General features: G+C 37.7%; 6 protein-coding genes and 1 long non-coding RNA gene across 8 annotated transcripts in view; 5 read left to right on the top strand and 2 right to left on the bottom strand.

Annotated features, from left to right (window-relative positions):
• The first annotated feature begins 790 nt into the window (after window positions 1–790).
• On the top strand, window positions 791–1,852 carry LOC111456012. Its single transcript, XM_023097704.1, has 3 exons — window positions 791–885; window positions 1,056–1,184; window positions 1,670–1,852. The coding sequence occupies exons 1-3, from the start codon at window positions 794–796 to the stop codon at window positions 1,776–1,778; spliced, it is 330 nt and encodes a 109-aa protein (XP_022953472.1). The 5' UTR covers window positions 791–793; the 3' UTR covers window positions 1,779–1,852.
• LOC111456010 lies at window positions 1,729–4,401 on the top strand. Of its 2 annotated transcripts, XR_002712680.1 has the most exons (7): window positions 1,729–2,146; window positions 2,177–2,497; window positions 2,574–2,746; window positions 3,210–3,399; window positions 4,110–4,179; window positions 4,314–4,338; window positions 4,373–4,401. XR_002712680.1 is itself a non-coding variant. In XM_023097702.1 (4 exons), exons 1-4 carry the CDS (start codon window positions 1,877–1,879, stop codon window positions 3,364–3,366), a joined length of 921 nt encoding a protein of 306 aa, XP_022953470.1. In that variant the 5' UTR covers window positions 1,729–1,876; the 3' UTR covers window positions 3,367–3,558. The 2 variants fall into 2 exon arrangements, 1 of the variants encoding a protein (XP_022953470.1); XM_023097702.1 differs by lacking the exons at window positions 4,110–4,179; window positions 4,314–4,338; window positions 4,373–4,401 and having other exon boundaries at window positions 3,210–3,558.
• A 2,587-nt stretch (window positions 4,402–6,988) lies between these two features.
• Window positions 6,989–8,150, top strand: LOC111456013. Its single transcript, XR_002712681.1, has 2 exons — window positions 6,989–7,697; window positions 7,793–8,150. It is a non-coding gene; the product is annotated as an uncharacterized LOC111456013 (long non-coding RNA).
• Window positions 8,151–8,353: 203 nt separating this feature from the next.
• Window positions 8,354–9,408, top strand: LOC111456235 (cucumber peeling cupredoxin-like). The gene is made up of 2 exons (XM_023098050.1): window positions 8,354–8,768; window positions 8,969–9,408. Exons 1-2 carry the CDS (start codon window positions 8,582–8,584, stop codon window positions 9,307–9,309), a joined length of 528 nt encoding a protein of 175 aa, XP_022953818.1. The 5' UTR covers window positions 8,354–8,581; the 3' UTR covers window positions 9,310–9,408.
• A 1,294-nt stretch (window positions 9,409–10,702) lies between these two features.
• Window positions 10,703–12,175, bottom strand: LOC111456642 (protein LURP-one-related 5-like). The gene is made up of 2 exons (XM_023098622.1): window positions 11,763–12,175; window positions 10,703–11,301 (listed from the first exon to the last, which is right to left on the bottom strand). Exons 1-2 carry the CDS (start codon window positions 12,150–12,152, stop codon window positions 10,909–10,911), a joined length of 783 nt encoding a protein of 260 aa, XP_022954390.1. The 5' UTR covers window positions 12,153–12,175; the 3' UTR covers window positions 10,703–10,908.
• Window positions 12,176–15,112: 2,937 nt separating this feature from the next.
• LOC111456365 lies at window positions 15,113–18,253 on the top strand. The gene is made up of 8 exons (XM_023098199.1): window positions 15,113–15,340; window positions 16,021–16,147; window positions 16,344–16,428; window positions 16,515–16,593; window positions 17,288–17,401; window positions 17,489–17,601; window positions 17,694–17,804; window positions 17,887–18,253. The coding sequence occupies exons 1-8, from the start codon at window positions 15,235–15,237 to the stop codon at window positions 18,004–18,006; spliced, it is 855 nt and encodes a 284-aa protein (XP_022953967.1). The 5' UTR covers window positions 15,113–15,234; the 3' UTR covers window positions 18,007–18,253.
• Window positions 18,254–18,340: 87 nt separating this feature from the next.
• Window positions 18,341–22,608, bottom strand: part of LOC111456358 (pre-mRNA-processing-splicing factor 8A) — a 12,527-nt gene continuing 8,259 nt past the window's right edge. Inside the window, exons 17-26 of the mRNA XM_023098188.1 lie at window positions 22,195–22,448; window positions 21,329–21,945; window positions 21,137–21,243; window positions 20,796–21,050; window positions 20,246–20,719; window positions 19,928–20,089; window positions 19,625–19,822; window positions 19,249–19,527; window positions 18,871–19,113; window positions 18,341–18,780 (exon numbers count right to left, since the gene is read on the bottom strand). Of these exons, the coding sequence (XP_022953956.1) occupies window positions 18,589–18,780; window positions 18,871–19,113; window positions 19,249–19,527; window positions 19,625–19,822; window positions 19,928–20,089; window positions 20,246–20,719; window positions 20,796–21,050; window positions 21,137–21,243; window positions 21,329–21,945; window positions 22,195–22,448 (2,781 nt within the window). The 3' untranslated portion in view covers window positions 18,341–18,588. The remainder of the gene's footprint in view (window positions 18,781–18,870; window positions 19,114–19,248; window positions 19,528–19,624; window positions 19,823–19,927; window positions 20,090–20,245; window positions 20,720–20,795; window positions 21,051–21,136; window positions 21,244–21,328; window positions 21,946–22,194; window positions 22,449–22,608) is intronic.

The raw sequence follows: 22,608 nt of genomic DNA, 5'->3' as shown, positions 1-22,608 counted from the left end.
TGGAGTCTTACAAGCTTTGTTGATCATTTGGAATTTGAATTCGTACTGATTTTCTGATGGGTCTTAATGAGATTTGTACGACTAATTCGTGCACAAATTATTGTAATGAATCCTCTTTCGTCCATGATTAAAGTTTTCTCACTTTTGCAGGGAATGTTAGTCCTTCAGATCCTGTTGCGTTAATTGCTGCTGCTGCTGCTAAAAGAGATCTGCCAATGAAAAATCATGGAAGAAAGGGACTCAACGCTCTGTTTGCAAAATCCGTTCACAGTCCAACTTTCTGACCAGCCTTAATACCGATCAATTCACACAGCTAATGGAGATGGGTGGAAGATGGTTCGGAGGGAGTGGGAGGTTGGCTAACGAGATATTATGAGTTTATAAATAAAGGTTCAAACCTTTTCAAGGAAACCAAAAGCAAGCCAGGACAGTTATATACTGTCCAACTGGACAGTATCTTGCCATGATGGAAATTCATGATTTCTAACCTGGTATAAGACTTATAATTTTAACTTAGTAATGTTAATAAAATCTTCAAGTATCGAACAAAAAAGTTGTGAGTCTCGAAGGTGTAGTTAAAAGTGACTTAAGTGTCAAACAAGGGATGTATTTTGTCCGATGGCTCTAGAATATCGAGCTTCAATGAAGAGAAGGATTTATGGTGTACTTTATTTAAGGGGCGGAATGTTGGGAGGGAGTTCCACGTGCTAATTCTAATTAAGAAGAAGAAGATCATGAGTAGGAATACATTGTCATTGGTACACGGAACGAGAGTTCATATTTAAAGTGGACAATGTTATATCGTTGTGAAGCCTGTTGGCCACTCGTTTGCAATCGGCTAAAGGAGAACCTATTCGGCTGCAACTGCTACCACTCATTCACCAGGTATTTGTTCTTTACTCTCATCTCCCATTTCATCAAGCTTCCAGTTATATTTCCAATAATTCTGATTTTTGTATGCTCTTCGAGTCAAGTTTGATTTATATAACTCAAGTTTTCAAAAACTTTTCCACATGCTAAAAGCTACAGTTTTGTTATTTCCGTCGGTACCACAGGTTATCAAGAGCCGTCCACGTGTACAACGACGCCAGAATGGTGGGTCCCCTGACTCTGGTGCGTTGCATCGACGTGTCGTACGGCAGGAGGTCGAAGCTTGCATTGGCCCTCTGGTGGCGAACCCACAGGTTGACAACTAACCCTAAAGTATCTATTTCACTGGCTCAGCTTTTTCCATGTTTGTCTTCATCCTTTGATGCCCATGTCTACGATCCAAATATTTCTGAAAAATAAATTTGCGCATTTCCCATTAAAGTTTTAACATTTTTTTTACTTTTCCCTCACATTTTCAAATCCCTTTTTTAAGTTTTATCTCACTTCTATACCCTCTTCAATGATGTATAAGAGATGGATTCTATGTTCGATATTATCAAGCTAAAAACTTGTCAGGTAAATATTTGAAATTTGAATAAATTTAGTTTAATAGTATAGTTTTATAGTTACTTTTAATAGGATTAATATTTTAAATTTTAGTGTGTGAGTCAAACTTGCAAATGTTCAATTTAAGTGTATTTTTGAATTTTTAGAATAAGTTTAATATATTATTGAAGCTTTATTTTTAATGGTTTATTGTTTTTCATCAAAATCAACAAAATTCTTTTAATTTTTGTAGAAAAAAATTTAGCCTTCCATCGCCGCCCCTATATAAATCTCTCCTGCCACTGATTCTAAGAATGGAGGCGTACCCATACTCTTTTGTCTCTGACACTTTGGTTCCATAAACTCCCATCAATAATTCTCACCCAATGCTTTGACTTCATAGTTCCACCTTCTTCTTCAATCCCATCTCCCAAAATTCCTTATTTCAAAGCCTACAAGCATGCTGTTGAGAAGTTCTTCAACCCCAATTTTCAATTCTTGGCTTCACCAAACCAAATCCTCCCCTTCAGAATCGGACCAAGTCCACCAGCTTCAAAGAACCAAGTCCCTCTCATTTCACCCTCCTCCAGTGCCTTTATTGAAAGAATCGGCGAACAAAGTTACTCAGAACTTGCTCGACTCAGATTCGGCAGATCCCAGAAAGAAGATTCCGGTACCGAGGAGTTGTAAAGCTCGATCAAAAGTGAAATCCAGGGAGAATGGAGTACCAGTTCGAGACCAAGAGCTCAAACCGGCGTTGGATTCGTCTTCGTCTTCGATTCATGGAGTGTTTTACAATTCTGGGTTGGGTTTGAAATCTCCAAATGATGAAGTTCGCGATGAGAAGAGGGATGCATGTGTTTTGCAAACGCTGGTAGTCGGCGGTGGTATGGGGAGCGACGGCGGCCGGGTCTGTGGCGGCGGAAGAGGTTCGGACGGTGGTGGTGGAGGGGATAATGGTAGGTCAGGGTTTAACAATCACCATGGAAGCAATAGCACCGATGCTTATTATCAGAAGATGATTGAAGCGAACCCAAACAACGCTCTTCTACTTGGAAATTATGCCAAGTTCTTGAAAGAGGTGTACTTTGGTTATCTTCTAATCTCTTGGAAAATTCTTCAATGGCTGACGCTTCTGATTATGCTCTTCAATTTAGGTCCATGGAGATTTTTCCAAAGCCGAAGAGTTTTGTGGAAGGGCAATTCTGGCTGATCCGAACGATGCAAATATTCTATCGCTGTATGCCGATCTGATTTGGCATACACAGAAGGATGCTCAACGAGCTGAGTCATATTTTGATCAAGCTGTTAAAAGTTCGCCAGATGATTGGTAAGAATAGATTAAAATTTCAGCTTGAGAACTGATTGATTCTGGTTTAATTTCCTAGAAAGAGATTTTGTTGTCTGGTGATTAATTCGTTTACTTTTGATTGTTCTTGATAATAGATCAATTTGATTTCGACATGAATTCAAGAACTTGAACAGATCATAACTTCAATGTCAATCCATTTACTTAAAATTCATTGGTTGTGAACATTCCAATCTGATTCTGGCTTGTATCTTTTCTTCAAGATTTGAGAAGTTGATCTTCGTTACCATGTGGTGTAGTCTAGTTGTCATCAATTTAAATCAATTACATTTTATAATCAGAATCTCCCAGTTAAACTTGTTTAAGTTCTTGATCAAGTGTTGAAATGGATAGAGTATTTCATAAGTCTTTGCTTCTCTGTTTATGATATTGTTTCAATTCAAAGTTAATTTGGTTGTCACAAAATCTTCTTCTCTGTTTACAGCTATCTCCTAGCTTCATATGCACAGTTTCTTTGGAATGCCGATGTCGATGAAGATGACAATCCAGCAGACCAGTATGAAACAGAGGAAAGCTGCCCGTCTCCACCTGGTTTCGCTCATGGAGCTCCTCACCATTCTCCTCTGGCTGCAGCTTCATAATCTCACGAAATATGTAGCACTCTACTTCCCACTGTAAGATAACTAAAATAAAGCATCAGCTCATTACCCTCTTTTGCTTTTAGAGTATATGTAATTTTGGCAGAATGAGTATGATTCTCTAACTGTAACCTTTCTATTACTTATCTTATGTAAAAAGTGAATAAATAAAGCTTCTCTGGCCTTTTTCCAGTATGTTGTATAGAGGAAGATTTAGTATCATCTTTCTTTCTAGCACTTGTTTTACCCTTGTGATAAAATTACTAATCTGAAGGTTTTGTTGGTAACAACTGAACGGTCGAGATTGGACGTGGGTGTACAAGCCCCCGATCCCGATCCGAGTATGAGGAACTATGTGTTTGATTAAAGAATGAAAAAGATAAAGTTGGTAGTATTTAGTACTTGATTTGGTTGGCATAGTGGAAGATTATAGGGATAGATTGGGTTGCAAATTGTAGCAAGATCTTTTTCTTGTATGTGGCCATTTGCAGATATGCTGTGTTTGTGGTTTGTGGATGGTTTCATCAAATTTGGGTCACTTTTGATGTCATTATCTTTCATGCATCAACCAAGCTGTTCCAGAGCATGCTTTAAAGTATTTTAATCTTGTAATATAAACTACAATTTTAGTGTTAGTACGTTGTTAATTAGTATGAGATACTTTCTTTTTTTCCTTTGAAGTTAGAGATTTCGATTCTAATGTACGCATCTATTTTAATTTTTAATTTGAATTGCTTACTTTACAGGCGTTATTAAGGAAAACGAACACGAAGACCCAGATACTTCCAAGGACAACACGAAGATACGACATACACGGTTAAATTTTGCCTTTTGTGTTAATATATTTCATATTTTGCAAGCAAGCTAGTGAAGTATCTCTTAGCTTATCAACGAGTTCACAGAATCAAAACAGAAAGGCGGCAAAACCGTTGGCAAAACTGTTGAATCAGTCGACAATCATGTTTATATAAGATCGCTGTGTCGAAATGGTTCAACAATCATGTTTATGGAAGATCGATATGCCAAAATCGAGAGAGAAAAACATAGAAGACGGCGAAACCGATTTGATATCTCACTTATACTAAAAGAGTATCCATTTGTAGGCTTTAATTTGTATTACTAATGAATGAAACACTTTTTAAGTGTTTAGGGAGAACTCATTGTTATCTTCTTATCATTATTTATCTAATCTAATCTTATGCATTATTACTAAAAAGCTACTAAATTATTAATCATATATTTAACTTTAAAACATTAAATGTCTCATTAATTATAACAATCATTTCAAGAAAGGATAGTTGTTGAATTTGCAAGTTATTTCTAAATCTTATTTAAATCATATCTCATTAACATAATTTGTGGTGCACTAAAGTAGCAACTGATTGGAATGTTTAATTTGATCAATCAAACTAAAGCCAAAAAGTAAACATACTTCCAAAACATCAATTAGTGCCATTTCGTGGCGAAGATGGATGACATTTACGGTCTTAAATCATCAATCCTTGGTTGAATCAAACAAGTTCGATCAGTTATTTTCAAACAATTCACGCTAAGTTAGTTGTTTTAACTCTTCAGTGATGTCTAACGATCGTTCATTGGGCAAACCGAGTGGGTCATGTTGTTGGTGGATCATCATGAGAAGGATGCTTCATCCATGGTCTAACTCTTTAGTGATGTCAAACGCCCATTGTAGCGGGATCTTCCGGTAAGGATGCTTCACTCTCATTCCTCGCCTCGAAAGTTAACACCCTTAGTTTCGTTAAGGAGATCCAAGTTGAATAAATATTTTTACTTTCTTTACATTTCCATAGGGCATGGATGTCGCCCTCAACGATGACAAGTTGGACAATCGCTATAGGAAAAGAAATTTTGTCGGGTTGGAAGAGCCATGAGGCAAGCTCGTCTCATAAAAATCTTAAATTTTTTAGGATGTTACTTCATACCGTCTTCCACGTGCCCACAATTTCTTGGTTTGTCGAGGGGAGAACACATAAGGGATGTTTTACCATATCGTCCTCTATCTTCACTACTTGATAACTCGAGCATGACTCCAATAGATCATTCCAAAAATCATTGGTTCAAGACTCCGCCCAAAGATGGTTTAACTATATATACACGTTGTGAGACAGTTCGGTCTATATTCGGTGTGGGCGTTAGAGCATTGAGAGGACCTTTCCCTAGTACGAGAGGACCAAGAAGGACGCACCTTTGGTGTACCAGTTATCGTGCCCACAGTAAACGCTGGGTAGCCAAGTGCGGAGTGGATAACTGCTGAAAGCATCTAAGTAGTAAGCCCACCCCAAGATGAGTGCTCTCCTATTCCAACTTCTCTAGAGCCTTCGATAGCACAGTCGAGACAGCGATGAGTTCTCTGCCCTGCGGGATGGAGCGACAGAAGTTTTGAGAATTCAAGAGAAGGTTATGGCTAGATGAGCCGTTTAATGGGATGGAGCTACAGAAGTTTTGAGAATTAAGTTTTGAGAATTCAAGAGAAGGTGATGGCTAGATGAGCGGAAGTGGAGTGATGTATGCAGGTGATTTATAACATCCGTTTATATATATATATATATATAGGTCCAGTAATCTAATAAATGGGCTTTGATGAAAGTTTAACAAGGCCCAATGGTATATAATTCTATCTTAAATGGTTCAAGTAAATTTAGTTGTGGATGGATAATTATTTGACGATCGAAGGCGTTTACAAAGCGTACCGAAGACGAACGATTTCTTCGAGCGAGTGAAAGAAAGATGATTAAGGAAGATCTTCAAAACCCAGTTGAAGGAGCTAAACATGAAGTACCTTTTTCAAGCTTGGAAGAAATGGTGTTTCTCACTCTCTTTTCTCTTCTAACTGTTTCGTTTTTCAGCTTTCGACTCTTGTTTTTATGTTGATTCTGTATCTGTGTGTCTCTAATTTTTGCTTGAATTTCATTTTCTTTGGTAAATTATACTCTGGGATTCGCTTTCTGCTGAGTTTTTAGTTCTAGGGTTCTTCAATGTAATCGCTCTTTGCCGTTGCAGGGCTTTATGATTAGGATTTTCCCTTATTTAGGATGCATTTAGATTTGAAATTTGCTGCTTGTGGTGATGGTTTCTGCCTTTCTGATGCTATTTTTCTGCCTTTCGGAGTGTTTTCTGTCGGTATCTTTGGTTCCGCCGCTACTCCTCTGCATCACAGGGGAGGAGTAATGGCAATAATGCTTCAAGCCGTGATTTCAGGTACAAGATTCAGATGTTCATGGAGAAAGAAGTCTGATTATGTAATAAGGAATGAAGACAAGGGATTGATAGTTTCAAACTTAAGCTTTGGCCCGTAGATTCATCCTAGAACGAGGTCCATTTTCTGAAATAATTTGTTGTTTCTTCCATAGTTTTGCATAGAGAACTTGCCAATATTGTTTTGAATGATATACAAAAATCACCCATGCCTTGTCTTTACAAAACTAATGTTTCCCCGATTGCTGCAATTGTGATATTTCATGTTTTGTTCGTATCAGTTTACGTTGGAAATCACTAGAAATCACGACCCTCCACATTGGTATGATATTGTCCACTTTGAGCATAAGCTCTCGTGGCTTTGTTTTTGGCTGGCTTACCCAAAAAAGTCTCGTGCCAATGGAGAAGTATTCCTTACTTATAAACTCATGATCATTCCTACATTGGTGGGATTACTTCCCAACAATCCTCAACCCTTCCTCGACCCTTCCTACCCAAGAAGGGGGAGGAACACCAAAGGAAGAATGATATTATGTTTGTAGCACCCACGGGCGAGGAGATCAATAATAGAAAACAGCTTGAGCAGTACTTGAAATCACATTCCGAAGACGTTGCGGTATCGGATTTTGATTGGAGTACTGGTGAAATACCCAGGAGATCTGGTAGGATTAGTGAGAAGGCAAAGCAACTCCACCACAGGAAGAGCCTCCAAGGAACACAATGAAGCAGAGAAAGGTATTGATTCATGCTGTATGAAACAGGAAAAGGCAGACGTTTGTAATATTGAGGAAAATGGGGCTGCTGGACAAGAGAATTGCAGTAGAATTGAAAAAACACCAGCATCCGATGGAACGATCACAGAAAAGGAAGACACACAAAGACATATCCAGTCTTAGAACAGAAGGAACAATAACGAAAGTGAGGTTACTATCTCCCCCTCCCCGACTCCCCCGGGCATCATCAGAACTTGCACAGCTAAATTGTGAGATCCCACATCTGTTGGAGACGGGAACGAAAAATTTCTTATAAGGGTGCGGAAACCCCTCTCTAGATGCGTTTTAAAACCGTGAGGCTAACGATGATATGTAATGAGTCTAAGCGGACAATATCTACTGGTGGTAAACATTCCTTTTAGGGATTGCAGCTACGGCTCACTTGGTGCTATTAGCTATTGGATCATCATGGTGATTGCACACTTGATTTTTCCTTTCAGGGTCCCAATCAGCTTTGTAATATGAACGTTTCGAGTAGTATGATGTAGATACGAACACAATCCTAGTTACATCGTTCCACGAGTTCGAGTTGAAGAAGACTTTCTGGACAAGACCAAGGACAACATCTTTATTAGTATTAGTATGTGAAAGCATTGTTTGAGCTTGATTTGTTTTAAGAATATTGTGTTTCCATGAATGTAAGGAGATTTTTCACCAACTCTTAGCTTCCACGAAATGGGAAAAATCTTCACCAACTCTTAGCTTCCACGAAATGGGAAAAACCTAAAAGAAAGAAAGAGGAGACTTAGGGAAGTCAAGGGAAAATACAGCATTTAATTTAGTCACGATCTAATGATACAAAATAATTGTCTGTCACGTCCGAACTTTCCTTTACCCGTTACGATCTAATGATACAAAATTGTCTGTCACGTTACGAGACATTCAAATTCTCCAGCTTATTGAGTGGGACACGTGAGAGAAGGGTGGAGTTTTGAACACGTTGGTGTGACAAATGGGAAATGAAGGCAATTAATTGCTCCTTTTGTTTATATTCTTATCTTCCAAACCAAAAATCCAAGTTGTAAGCAGTTTACTTTGACCACACCACCGGCTTCCTCTCCCCTTCTTCCTTCCACGGCCGCCGCCGTCTCTCCTTTTCTCCTTTACCCGTTCTCCACCTTCATACTTTTCCACACTTTGTTCTCTATAAATTTCCACCCCTTTCTCCATTTAACAATCAACAACAACACACACTGCTTCTTCTTATATTATTGACTCACTCTTCACCCATGCCCGCCGCCGCCGCCCCTCTTCCTTTCCTTTTCTGTTTACTTGCGGTGCTTCTTCTTCAACATGCCACCGCTCAGACCACTCATGATGTTGGCGGCTCCACCGGTTGGACTGTTCCAACCGGCGGCGCTGCTTTCTACTCCGACTGGGCTGCTGGAAAAACCTTCTCTGTCGGCGATTCACTCAGTAACACCTCCATCACTTTGCTTTTAGTTTCTTCAAAAGCCTTCCATCAATTTCTTACTCTTTATCTATAAATTCATGATCAACCCCTTAATTAGTCGACTCAAGATGTATTCCTTATCTATACATCCATGATAAACCCGTTAATTAAACTAATGTTATATTAGTATTGGATTTGAATATAATTGGTTTGGTTTTTGCAGGATTTGCCTTCGCAACAGGATCGCACAGCGTACTAAAAGTATCATCAAAAGAATCGTTCGAGGGTTGTAGGTTCGAGAACGGCGATAGCGATATCATGACGACAGGTCCGGCGACGGTGGCGCTGAACAGCACGGGCATGCACTACTTTATTTGCACTATTGGCACACACTGTTCGCTTGGCCAAAAGGTAGCCATCAATGTGGGCGCCACCGCTGCCGGTGGTCCGATGTCACCCCCCATGCCTGCCTCACAATCACCGCCGCCGTCGCCTTCCTCCGCCAATGCAGTGACGGCAACCCTTTATCTCACTTTCTCCGCCGTTGTTATGGCCCTCTTTTAGATTGCATTTTTCATAATTAACGTCAGATTGTTTAGAGTCCACAGATAGTGAGGGATTCCATTTCTTTTGTCTTCCAATAAATTTGCTCATTTTTGTCCCTTTTTTTTTAATAAATTAATAATTAATCTATTAAATTTTAAGAATTTAATATGCCACATATGATAATTTAAAATTTTAACAAAATAAATAAAATAATACTATCAATTTCACACCACATATAAATATTTTATAATTTATCATGTAAACTTTTCTAAAACCTTCTTGAATTGAGGTTAGAGGCTCGAGCCGTTTGTGGCGACGCAAGAACGAATAGGCTTAACTCACTTGTGGTCGTAGGCGACGCAAGAACGAAACGAATAGGCTTAACTCACTTGTGGTCGTAGGCGACGCGAGAACGAATAGGCTGAACTCATTTGTGGTCGTAGGCGACGCAAGATCGAATATGCTGAACTCATTTGTGATCGTAGGCGACGCAAGAACGAATAGACTTAACTCACTTGTGGTCGTCGGCGACGCAAGAACGAATAGGCGAATAGGCTTAACTCACAAGAACGAATAGGCTTAATTCACTAGTGGTCGTAGGCGACGCGAGAACAGATAGAATTCAATTCACTGTTGCTGGGAAGTAACTCATAGACACTTGTTGCTGGGAAGTCGAATTGTGAAAAGTGGTCTAAATGAAATTAAAATTTTGTAATTGTGAAAAGATATCTAAATGAAATTAAAATTTTGTAATTAAATTTGACACAATTTGTGAGCGATATCAACGTATATTTATTTATTTATTTATATTATTAGGAAATTTAATTTTGGAAACTCATTAAAAATTGAATATTAATATAAAGTTTGATTTACTTTGCAATATGAATCCACTGATTTTTTATTCTTTCTTTTGTCATATATGTTCTTAAAAAAATCAAAGTCAATTTTGTAGACTAAAATAATTGACCCATTTAATAACTATTTGACTTTTAATTAATTATTTTTATAAATGGTACATATTTTCTCACAGTTGATAGTCGATTTTAAAAACTATATATATATATATCTTAATTTTAAGAAATGGGCTTGAATTATTCATCATTGGAAATTAAAAAAAAATAATATATGAGTGATATTGTTGATAGATATTTGTGTGGCGTTGAAAAGAGGAGTGGGCCCATAAAATAAGTGGGTATCTCATTATACATGTGGGTGAAAACAAAACACCCATGCTTATAATTTAATGGTTTACAGTTAAACCAAATCTAAACTTAATGGAGTTAGGTTACCCAATTCCATCAATCATAATTATCATTTTTCTAAATATTATTTTACCAAGTTCTTCAAATGCATTTATAATAATTATAAGCTCCTGTTTTAAATAATAACAATATAAACATTTTTACACCAATTTTATAATTTAACCTAAATTACTCATCTTGTTTTACTAATTATTATCCGTACGGTTTAATGATATGATAACCATACATACATACATACATACATAGGGAAGGCGAATGCATATGATATGCATTGGTGGGCCCATGGGGGCTTTTCCTTCAACGGGCAGAATTATTTCTAAAAGGAGAAAAATCCAAGAAGAAAATGAAAAAGGGTCTAATCCCCTGCGGTGGGATCCATTTCAGTACCGTCTTCGTCAAAACTGTCGCCGTTGATCTGATCAAGGATGAGCACCAACCCCATGGCGAAGGCCCCATCGAAGCCTGGCTTGAGGATGAGAGAGAAGACGTCCTTCCCAAGCACCACGTTAGTGGTAGCATCTACTTTGCGTTTAATCTCAGCCATTGGTTCCTTTGCCGCATTGAAGATCGTGCAGTTGCGGTTACCGAAACACCCCTCGATCTGGTACTCGTCGCCGGAACCCTTGAACACCTCCACCGTCATGCTCGACCGTCCGATTATCGACGAACGTCTCACGTTGAAGATTGGCTTCTGTCCCTCCGTTCTCTCACCTACGAATCCTTCCCACCGGTGATGTAAACTCGGCCTCTGTTTGTCATTTCTTTCTAGTTATTCATCGATTTTTCTGGTGCACTTACAGTTTAACTATGGAAATCGAAAATAAACAATGAAAACTGAATCACTAATGGCTTCGATTCAGCATGAGGATTAACCGAGCCAGGTCTCTCGGCCCGATGCGCCTCAGTGAATCGCACTCCATTATTGTTCGCACTCGATTATTTGTTGCAGTAAAGAAATCCAGAATCTCATTTCCGAGGCAACAAATTCAAAATCTAGCAACTAAAATCAAGGTTACTCGCCGAGTGGAATCAGAGAAATTAAAACCAGAAAACAACCAGAGTGAATCGCAGAGGAAAAGGAATCGGATCCAGAATCATCAATCTCAACAAGAACAGAGGAAACGATTCTAAAAACTACGGAATCGAGTAGAGATTCAAATAGGCAAAACAGAAACGAGAATGAAGATAAGCGAGAGGCATTAGTATTACCTTCCGGCGAACAGTGAGGAGGCACTTGCCTTGCGCGTCCATGAGAACGATTTCATCCTTCTCGCGCGCATCTGGACCGTAGGAATCGACTCTGAACACGAGCTCGCCCTTGCAATCATAGACGGTATAGCCATCGCCTGCAAAGAAGAGAGAGGTTTTCATAACAGTGAGATGTTTCTCCTCGTTATACACGAAGGTATCATCCACGATTACGCCTAATTCTTCCATCTTCTTCTGCAAGCCTAGAAGCTTTCTTTCTGCAACTGAACAACAAAGAATGTGAAAGAGCTTCGGTAATTGCAGGTCGTTAACTGGAAGGAGACGAAATTGAGAGCGACAAGATGAAGATGGGAAGAATTTATATTTTGGGCGGTGAGTTCTGGATCTCATGAAAATTAATACTAATAAATGGAATCTGATAATAATACAATTTTTAAAGACCTCTGCATATAAATAGTATTTTTCGTATCATTTGAATATTTTATCGATTAAAACTGTGACCGAAATCTAAGATATTGTTCTTCATGTTCATTGTTAAATCAGAAAATATAAAATAATGTCTTGTTGACACATGAGTGTATTAGGTGTTTGATCTTTGAGATACTCTTAACATTATAATTTCTTGTTTTTTCAAGACCCAGGCCCACCCCCTTTCGAGCTTGATCTCCTCCTCAACCAATGTGAGACATCACAATCCACTCCCTTCGGGGCCCAGCGTCCTTCCTTCCTCCAATCGATGTGGGACCATCCCCCTTCAGGGCTCAGCTCGCTGGCACTCCTTCCTTCCTCCAATCGACGTGGGACCATCCCCCTTCGGGGCCCAGCGTCCTTACTGGCACTCCTTCCTTCCTCAATCGATGTGGGACCATCCCCCTTCTGGGCTCAGCTCGCTGGCACTCCTTCCTTCCTCCAATCGACGTGGGACCATCCCCCTTCGGGGCCCAGCGTCCTTACTGGCACTCCTTCCTTCCTCCAATCGATGTGAGACCACCCCCCTTCGGGGCTTAGCGTCCTTACTGGCACATCGCCTCGTGTCTACCCCCTTTGGGGAATAGCAAGAAGTCTGACACATCGTCCGATGTCTGGCTCTGATACCATTTGTAACGGTATAGGCCCACCGCTAGCAGATATTGTCCGCTCGTCTGCTAGGGGAAGACTTCCACACCCAAGTGGTGGTTTGTTCTCCTCTCCAACCAATGTGGGACATCAAAACTCTGAGTTTTTTTTTAAATAAAATTTAAAAAATAACATAAATTTTTAAATTTTTTTATTCAATAGAGGACTGCATTGCAGACTAATCAAATATTAATTTAAATATTACGTCTAATAGAACCTTCAACTTTTAACTTCATGTCTAGTAAATATATAAATAAAAAAAATCTCTCGAATCTTAAATTTTTAATATAATATAATTATTTAAGTTAAATATACTTAAAATTTTAAAAAATATGTTATGTTGTTTCTTGAGCTATTATTTATTATATTTTGGTTGAGGGAAATGAAAAAATGGAATTATTATTGCTTTAATGCATTGCCTTAAATAAAAAAATAAAAAAAAACAAATAAATAAAATAACGTTGTTTTAGTTATTTATTTATCTTTGATTTCCTTATATAAAAGATATATATTTACTATTAAGAAATAAAACTCCATAATATTTGTAGGTTTATTATAGACAATAAATAAATTATTGCTTTTAATTTTCATATTTTTAGAACGACATCGTTTTATCATTGCAATTTCTATTTTTAATAAAATATCTAAATTTAGAATTAAACTTAAACTTAAAATTAATAAATGTTAATAAATATTTGTAATTTAACCTATTAATGTAATTTATATAATCATTGATAATATAACTTATTTTAGTGAGTTTAATATTATAGTAATTTATTATTGAAAAAGAAATCAAATCTAAAAAGGTTAGGTTCTAGAAGATTTGAAAGCAAAATTTACCAAAAACATTATAATTTATGGCCCACTAAAAGAAATAGGTAAACTAATTACATTTATATTACTTTTTTCTCGAGCGTTTGGGTATATTTTTGTTTTATTTGGATGTTCGTGATTTAAGAATATTAAATTAATTTTAATAATTATTGTTATCGAGTGATTCACGTTCAATAAAATTGTATTGATTTCAAATACTTAAAAAGTCATTCGATAAAAATGTAATATTTTTTAAAAATATTCTTTTAGCATAAAATAAGAAAAAAATAATTGTTTTTTTTCTCCGACATTTAGGTTGACTTGGAAAAAGAAAAATCATGTCAAATTTTCAACTTTAATGCTAAATTAAAAATCATTGTAACCAATAAAATCGATATTGGGTGATAAAAAGATAGTTAGATTAATATTTTGGCTAAATTAATAAAAATATTTTTTGATTTTATATTTTATCTTAAATATATTTTTAAATTTTTTAAAAGTTGTAATAATATTCTTTAAAAAGAATTTAAAAATATCTTTGTCAGAAAACAGTTAACGGTTTCTTTTTAAAAAAATACTTTTCAACTTTAAAAAATGTTTCAAAATTTTAAAAAATAGTTAAGTTTAAAAAATACATTTACCGTTTTAAAAATAAATACTCACGAACTTTCAAAATTAATATTAAAAAGTTTAGAGATAATTTATAAAGTGTCGATAGACAATTTTTGTCCATATATAAGTAATAATAATTTTTTGAATTTATTTATTTATTTATATAGAGTTAAATGGTGTTACTACTGTTTTATAAAATCTCAACGTTCTGCACATCACTCGGTATCTAACTCTGACATATTTGTAACAGCCCAAACACACGGTTAATAGATCTATCCATTTTGGTCTATTATGTATTGCTATCAGTTTCACAATCATAAAATGCATATACTTAGAAGAAGTTTGCACACTATGCTTTGTTCCTCATGTCCAATCGATGTGGGATCTCACACATGAAAACATGCTTTTTAACGATCAAATTACCAAAATTACCAAAAAAATATAGCAACATCCATCAAATACAAATTATTCGTGGCTGTTCTTATCGGCCCAATTGGCAATGTACGAAGGCAACATTCAAATATTGTAGTGACTATTAGAGCAAAAAAAAAACAAAAATGTTCTGGAAAATCTAAAAATCTGTGATAGATTCTTAAAAAAACTTAAAAAATAAGGGTGGTAATGATATGAAATCCAGATATTTTATGAACAAACTGGAAGAATGTGCATTAAAATTCAAACTTGACAAAAGAATCGTGTCAATTTTCACAAAAAAAATCAAGGGGTTTTGAAAGTGAAATAAGATATTTACGAAAGAATCGAAATTAACCCCAAAATTTGTGTTTATAAATCGTTTCTTCCATTCCCTTTTTGAAAAATAAAATAAAAACCAACTCTGCATCTTCTCTACTTTTTATCCGCTTCAATTCTGGCCTCAAATATGCCATTGAGCTTCATCTCTCTCTGAATCGAAGCTCTGAAGCTGTTGATAATGGCGGCAACGAACACACCCATCTATGCATCTTCCTTGCAAACGTCTCTCGCCATAAGAACACAACGCAGAGGAGAATCATGCCCACAATCTACTCGAAATCAGGGTAACTAAATTCCAAGTCTGCTACTTCTAATTCTTTTTGCTTCATTTGATTCCATGGATTCTTAGGTTAATGGGGAATTCGAATCCAACTTTCAACATTTACAGTTCAAGATTGAGGAATCTGATTCATGTTCTTTGTGCTCATCTGAATTATTCAATGCAAAAATCGGCTATGCCTAGACCTCGAATAAGCGATTAATTGAATGATTCTTGTTTTCCCACTTTCTGTAGTGTACTTGTTTAGAATATAATAGCAGCGATTGTTCAACGGATGTGTTAAACCCTAAACCACCATTGAACTCAAAAGTTTAATCTTATGGCTACTGTAAATTTGATCTGTTATCAATATTTGATGTTTCCCACACTTGCTGGATGTTCGGGAAACGACATTTGTAACGGCCCAAGTCCACCGCTAGTAGATATTGTCCTTTTGGGCCTTCCCTTTCGGGCTTTCCCTCAAGGCTTTAAAACGCGTCACTAGGGAGAGGTTTCCACATCCTTATGAAGGGTGTTTTGTTCTCTGCCCCAACCGATGTTGGATTTCACAACATTACAGAAGTTCGAACATAGAATCACTTGCTATTGTAGTGTTTTCAAGTTCAAGAAGGGTTTTAATCGAAACTTGAATCGGAAGAGGAAGAAATCATTTTACATTCAGTTCCTTTACTACTTCTTGTGCAGGTTCTAATTTCTTCGGTTCGTCGTTACCGCGAGGCATTTTGAAGAAGAAGGATGTCGGAATTAGGACGGTCGGGAAGGTGATTGCTGCTGTGGCTGTTGAAGCATCTCCAACAGAGGAAATGAAAGAGTATGAGTAAATCTATAATGTTTCACAGTTGAGTCTGTGTGTGTAGCAGGCATTGAATGAGATAAATGATGAGAATGATCATATATTGTTCCGTTGTTCTTAGCATTTTTTTCATTGAAATCCATTGGTTTAGTTATTGCAATCTTCTAAGGACTGATGATTTGAAGTTGTGATGTTTTTGCAAACTGTTTGTCAGGATCAAACTTCCATCTTGGGCTTTGTTTGAGCTCGGACGGGCGCCGGTGTACTGGAAAACTGTGAATGGTCTACCCCCTACTTCAGTAAGGATAATAGCTCTTGTAATGGTTGTTTGATGTGTTTGTTGCTTATAATCTGAGAAGGCTGCATTGGTTCTATGATTTGATAGGGTGAGAAGCTCAAACTGTTCTATAATCCAGCTGCGACCAAGCTGGTTCCAAATGATGATTTTGGGATTGCTTTTAATGGTAATTCCCTGATATCCGTTCTCCTATTATGATAGCTCAAGTCCGTGCCTTCATCAATTTTCTGTCATTAGATTTTGTAACAGCTCGAGCCCACAGCTAGTAGATATTGTCCTCTTTGGACTTTTCCTTCAAGGTTTTAAAATGCGTATGTTAGGGAGAAGTTTCCGCACCTTTATAAGGAACGTTTCGTTCCCCTCTCCAACCGATGTGGGATCTCACAATTCACCCTGTTTGGGGGCCGTTGGCACACTGACCGGTGTCTGACTCTGATACCATTTGTAACGGCCCAAGTCCACTACTAGCAGATATTGTCTTATTTGGGTTTTCCCTTCCGAGGCTTTCCCTCAAGGTTTTAAAACGAATCTGCTAGGAAGAGGTTTCCACACCTTTATAAGGAATGTTCCGTCCCCTCTCCAACCGATGTGGGATCTCATAGATTCAATTATGTAAAATGTCAAAGGAAACAAAACATGCTCTCACACAAAGAAAAGAACTAGATACTTGGATTAATTTCGAATCGTTATGAGTTTTTGTTGGCTTTACCTCATAAAATCTGGGTTTTGATCATCACTACTAATGATTGAAGTCTGTAATGCTTTTGAGTTATATAGCAGGCTAGGAGGAACTTCCCCATTTTCTTTGAAGCTGTAATATGAGCTGATTTTTTATTGATGAATTGAACATGATGGTGCAGGAGGCTTCAATCAGCCAATAATGTGTGGTGGGGAGCCAAGGGCAATGCTCAGGAAAGACCGAGGCAAAGCTGATGGACCGATATACACCATCCAAATATGCGTTCCGAAGCACGGTCGGTTGCGCTGCGAGAACTGTAACTCGCTTTATCCTCACTGTTTCGTTTTTTCTTTGCCTCATTTACTTTCCTGGCCTTCCACAGCTATAAACTTGATCTTCTCATTCACAAACGGGGTCGATTGGGATGGTCCTTACAGACTGCAGTTTCAAGTTCCCAAGCCTTGGCAAAACAAACCGATCGACTTTTTCAATCAGGTATGGGAAACGTTTCAAATTATAAGTTGATCTCTACATTTTCGTGCCATGTTTAGCGTTACGCAATAAGAATACAATTCTCATGTCGGTAGGGTCTAGCCGAAGAGTTAAGCAAAGAAGGTGCGTGTGACAGAGCGATATTTCCCGATACAAACATTGTTATAACAAGATGTGCAATGATTGGTAATCTTAATGTAGAAGGGGTAAGGAAAATCTTTAGTATAGAATAGTCATAATCATCATTCTTGAAGTTCAGACTGCAACTAATGAGTTTGATACCCACAGGGCGACCGTTGTGAACTCGATCTTGTACTAGGCTGCACAGATCCTAGCTCGCATTTATTCAACCCATATGCCAATGTAGATGATGGATCTTGTCCGATCGACACAGATACTGAGGACTAGTTCATTTCTCTTGCACCTCATTGTGGTCGAATTCGAGTCATACTGAGGCATCGTAAAGATTTTTCTGTAATATAAGAAATCTCATTAGAGAGCAGTTTCTATGTTATTTCAGCCGAGCGTATCGCTGGCCACTCCTGTCAAGCATGAACAGTAAAAGAAAAAACTCTTCCGGCTGTGTATAGTTTGTAAAAGAAAAAACATGGACACATAAATTCAAATTGATTGTTATACTGTTAGCGTACAACTACACATGATTCCCTATAGTGGAAGCTTCATTAAGAGATTACCATTTTTTCTCTTGTGAGGGGGAAGGGAGGAAAGAGTAAAAAGAAGCTATCAAAAGCTAAAATAATCGATAAGAATTTACAAAACTAGAATTTACAACCTCTTAGGATTTTGTGTTCTCTTTCTTACGCTACACGTTACATCCATTACAGAGTCGTATTAGTACTACAAGGGTTCCTATTCTGAACTTGAAACCACGCATACACACACGGGGTTTGTTTCATGTGTACATTCAAAACTTATGAACCTTGGAGTTAAAATGAGTCCAGTGATTATAAAGATGATGCCACAAAATTTTCAAGTGAACGTATCCTCACGATCTCCTTCAGCTGTTTCACCCTCCTCTAAGTTGCTGAACTCTAAGAAATGGGTAGGCCGGTGATCTTCGTGATAGTATTCGCGTGGTGTTCCGAGCTTTACTCCGTATTTCATGCCTGCTGTATGCTTCACCCCCATAAAGTTGTAGTTCCAAGGGCCATTATCAGGAACCTAAGAACAGAAGGCAATCGAGTATCAGTGTCAACTCCTCCACACGAAACGAAAAGTATCCAAGAAAATTACATGAGGGAGAGACTTTACCATGTAGAAGCCAAAGAACCGATCACTTAGGAGCATCTGCACCTTCTCATAGTGAGTTGGGAGGTACCCATGTGGGTTGCTTCCAGTGTCCTTGTTTACACGTCCCCACTCGTATCCCGATGGGGTTAGCTTATAGGCAGTTAGGGAGCAGGAACCGGGAGTAAAACTACAGGTCAAAATGATACATTTTTCACCATCCCATTGTTTGTTGTTCTCCAAGACTTTAGCATGATTTGTGAGATCCTGCAAGAAATGGAACGAAAAAGCCAATCAATAAATAAAAGCTTATTTATAATACCATGACCTCGCACCCCTTCTAATAAGATGGTTATTAAACATAAAAGATGACAAGTTGAGAATGGAAAAGATGAACGGAACCTGTGGTGACAACTGAGGAAGCTCATTTGGCTGTGTGTGCAACCATCCCAATGGCTCCAAATCATTCAAAAAGTCATGCTCAGGAAGCGTTGTAGGAAGATTAACTTGCTGATGTGTCCCCCACTGGGGTGGCATTACAATACAGCGTATTTCTTTAACCTGAGGATTATCTGGGGGGCTTATTCCATACAAATATCCAGCTATTTGAGTCCGTAGATCTGCTATGCAGATGAATTTCTTCAAGATATTCTTAGGCATGATGTAAGTGTATCCAGTTTCCTGTAAAACCATTGTGATTCAAAAGTCAACCAAAAAGAACAGTAAACTAACTTGGTCTAGCTAAAAAGAGGGACGAAAGTACAATGTCAGTCTTCACCTTTATATCTTCTGAGTTAACGTAAATATGATTCACACGAAGATAGAGATTTGTGGCTGATATTGCTCTCACACGCCAATCAGTTTTGGATCCAAATGCAGCCTGCTCATATGGACTCGTTGTTGTGACGATGAGTTCATCACCATGCACATTTGTCGTCCTTGTAGTGACTGCCGTTAGTTGACTTGCTTCTTTGGCCTGAAAGAAATGGATTGGATGAGACACAACATTGAACATAGAGAAGTAAGAAACTGCAAGAACAAGAACACATCATCTTAATCAATAACATGGAATATAAAGTACCTGTTTCTCGATCTCAGCTATCTGTTGTCTTTGTTGGGAGGGTGGAGTTATCTCAGCTCCAAGTATGATATCACGAATCTCAGATTGTGTCAGGGCCGATGTGTTCACATTGTTCTTCTTAGCATAATCCGACAAGATAAGATCTCTTAATGCAACCTCAACCTATACATTGCAAAGAAAAGATGAAGCAATGAAGTCTAATACGGATGATAATCATAAAAGCATAAGAACCCATTCATTAAATAAATTGAAAGATTTAAGAATGAAATGGGTAGTATAGATAAATATAAAAGATGAGGGATGTAAAAATGAAATTACCTTCATCCATTGGTCATCAGTGAGAGAAGGCCAGATGTGGTGGGGTTCTGTAATAATTGTTTTGTCTGGCTTTAGCAACATTTTAGCCTTTTCATTATTGACATGAAGGGCACGCAAGATGAGAATTAGACGGGAAAATGCAGTATATGATGAGATACTCTTCAACCAATCATCATAAATATTAAAGAGGACCATCTGGGGCTCAGTAGCCTTCAAAATCAGATCACCAAATTTCTCTATCTTCAAGCACGCCTGGAATGGGAGTTGCAGCTCACTTCCTTTGATAACTATATTGGGAAAATCGAGCAAGTGAACCTCCAATGGATCAAGCATTCCTTTACGAGTCACAATAATTTGTTTGGGCTGTTCTTCAACTGGTAAAGATCGTACAAGAGCAGCAACTTCTTCCGCTGTTTTCCACTTGGCCAACTGACCAAGACGCTTCTGTCCAGCCCACACACTGGTATGGATAACCTGTAAAAGTCCAAGTAATAAGTTAACGAAAACAATTGGAATAAAAAAGAGAGAGATCCCTGTAAAGAGAACAGACCTTCAAAAATAGTTGCCCGGTCCTTGGGTTGAAAATAAAAATGGCACCATTGATGGGTTTGGTGGTAAGATTTCCTTCAAATGTCTTGTGAATGGTGACACGATACACATTAGTATCATCAACAAACCATATTATTTGATTGCTGAAGATCTCTCCATAGTTTTGCGATGATAAATATGGTTCTGTAGGCTCAGAAGAATATAACTGCAGACCTTTGCGTATACGCTCCCTCAGAACATACAAGGCTGGATTTGACTGTATAAGATCAAGGAATTAGTGACAAACATTTCAATAAGATTAACAAGACTGACGACCAAGAACACTAAATACGAATAGTATACCTTCATGATCTTGTTCATTGCTTGCGCCAATAGTGGTTTTGATCCAGGAAACCAGTTTCCAAATGCAGAATGCAGGTTATATGCAAGATCCATCCCAATCATTACACCTGAAAATAATCCATGGTTGCTTAAGTTGTATAGAACATATCGAACATTAACACAAGGAAAGAAGCAAAAATATCAAAATTTTACCAGTGGGAGATGGATATATAGACATATTGTCTGTAGTGTAGTCCATGAATTTGGCACGCGTGTAACGCTCAATATCGTGAGAATCATAATCCCCCCAACGAAGCTGCACATCAATCCAGTACTTATTACTTGGTTTTTGATCAAAAACATCCTTGGACTCTGCCACAAGACTAGGCTTTGACATTGGCCATCTATGGGCAGCAAAGAGTAGAATATCAGCACAAGAGCTGTTCATTTTGTAACTTTTCCTAGGATGGATTGTTTCTTTCTGCACAGTTTCAATTTCCAAAGCATCCAACTCCTGATCCAGAACCTGACACAGATCCATAACAATACTCTCATGGATCTTCTGCCACAAATGAGCTCGGAAAATCTGAATGAGGGAGATTTTCAAAGTCGGGATCTTTCCATGCATGAAGATTCCAGTCAGATCTAATTGCACTTGAAATCCCACATAAACATTCGCCCTGTTTATGGTAGGTGACCACCAAAGAGTAAATCTACGGTTAGGAATCTGGTTAAGACCTGATCTCTGTGCATTCGTCAGCTTTTTGTACTTCATAGATTCTTCAAAACCAGAGGCCTTCTCCCAGAAGAGACCCTCCCAAGTTGGGAAGCTGAAATCAGAAAAAGAAAACTGAGCCACATACTCCATTGATGAAATCAACAATTATTCAATTAGTACAAATCCTTTCAAATGAAATATGTGTTAACCATCAGTATCTTTCATCAGTCTTTTATATCAAGACTAAAAATATCATTGTGCAGCAAATTTATGGTCTAATACAGTTAATGAAGGAATCTGAAGTACCACAATAGGCATTTACAGCATTAAGGTACTCCAAAACGAAGAGTATAAAACTTACTATGTTCCTTTGAATAACGTGTGCTCAAGAATCCCCTCAACACCTCCAAGTGCTTGAATGACATCTGTTCTATAGTTGTTCAGATTCCACAATTTCCCATCATGTCTTTGGTGCGTCCACCAGAAAGGATTTTGCTTTAAGACCTGGTATTGTTTAAAATCTGTACGGACCCTCCAACCTTTGTCATATGCCAAAGTGTGGCGATCTTTTTGAAATAAAGTATTAATTCGTGGTATTCCCCTGTCCCAAGAATCCTACATAACACCATCAACATGAGAATTAAAATGCTTATCGTCCTTCATGACTATATTCTTTTTATTCAGTAAGAATCTAATCCAAGACTCACTCAAATGATTTCTAAACCCAAAAAAAAAAAAAAAAAAAAAAAAAAAAAAAAAAAAAAAAAAAAAAAAA

This window comes from Cucurbita moschata, unplaced genomic scaffold (genome assembly GCF_002738365.1).
Source record: "Cucurbita moschata cultivar Rifu unplaced genomic scaffold, Cmos_1.0 Cmo_Scf00018, whole genome shotgun sequence".
Taxonomy (NCBI): Eukaryota; Viridiplantae; Streptophyta; class Magnoliopsida; order Cucurbitales; family Cucurbitaceae; genus Cucurbita; species Cucurbita moschata.
The sequence above is the reverse complement of the archived record's forward strand: the minus strand, read 5'-3'. Positions and strand labels throughout refer to the sequence as shown.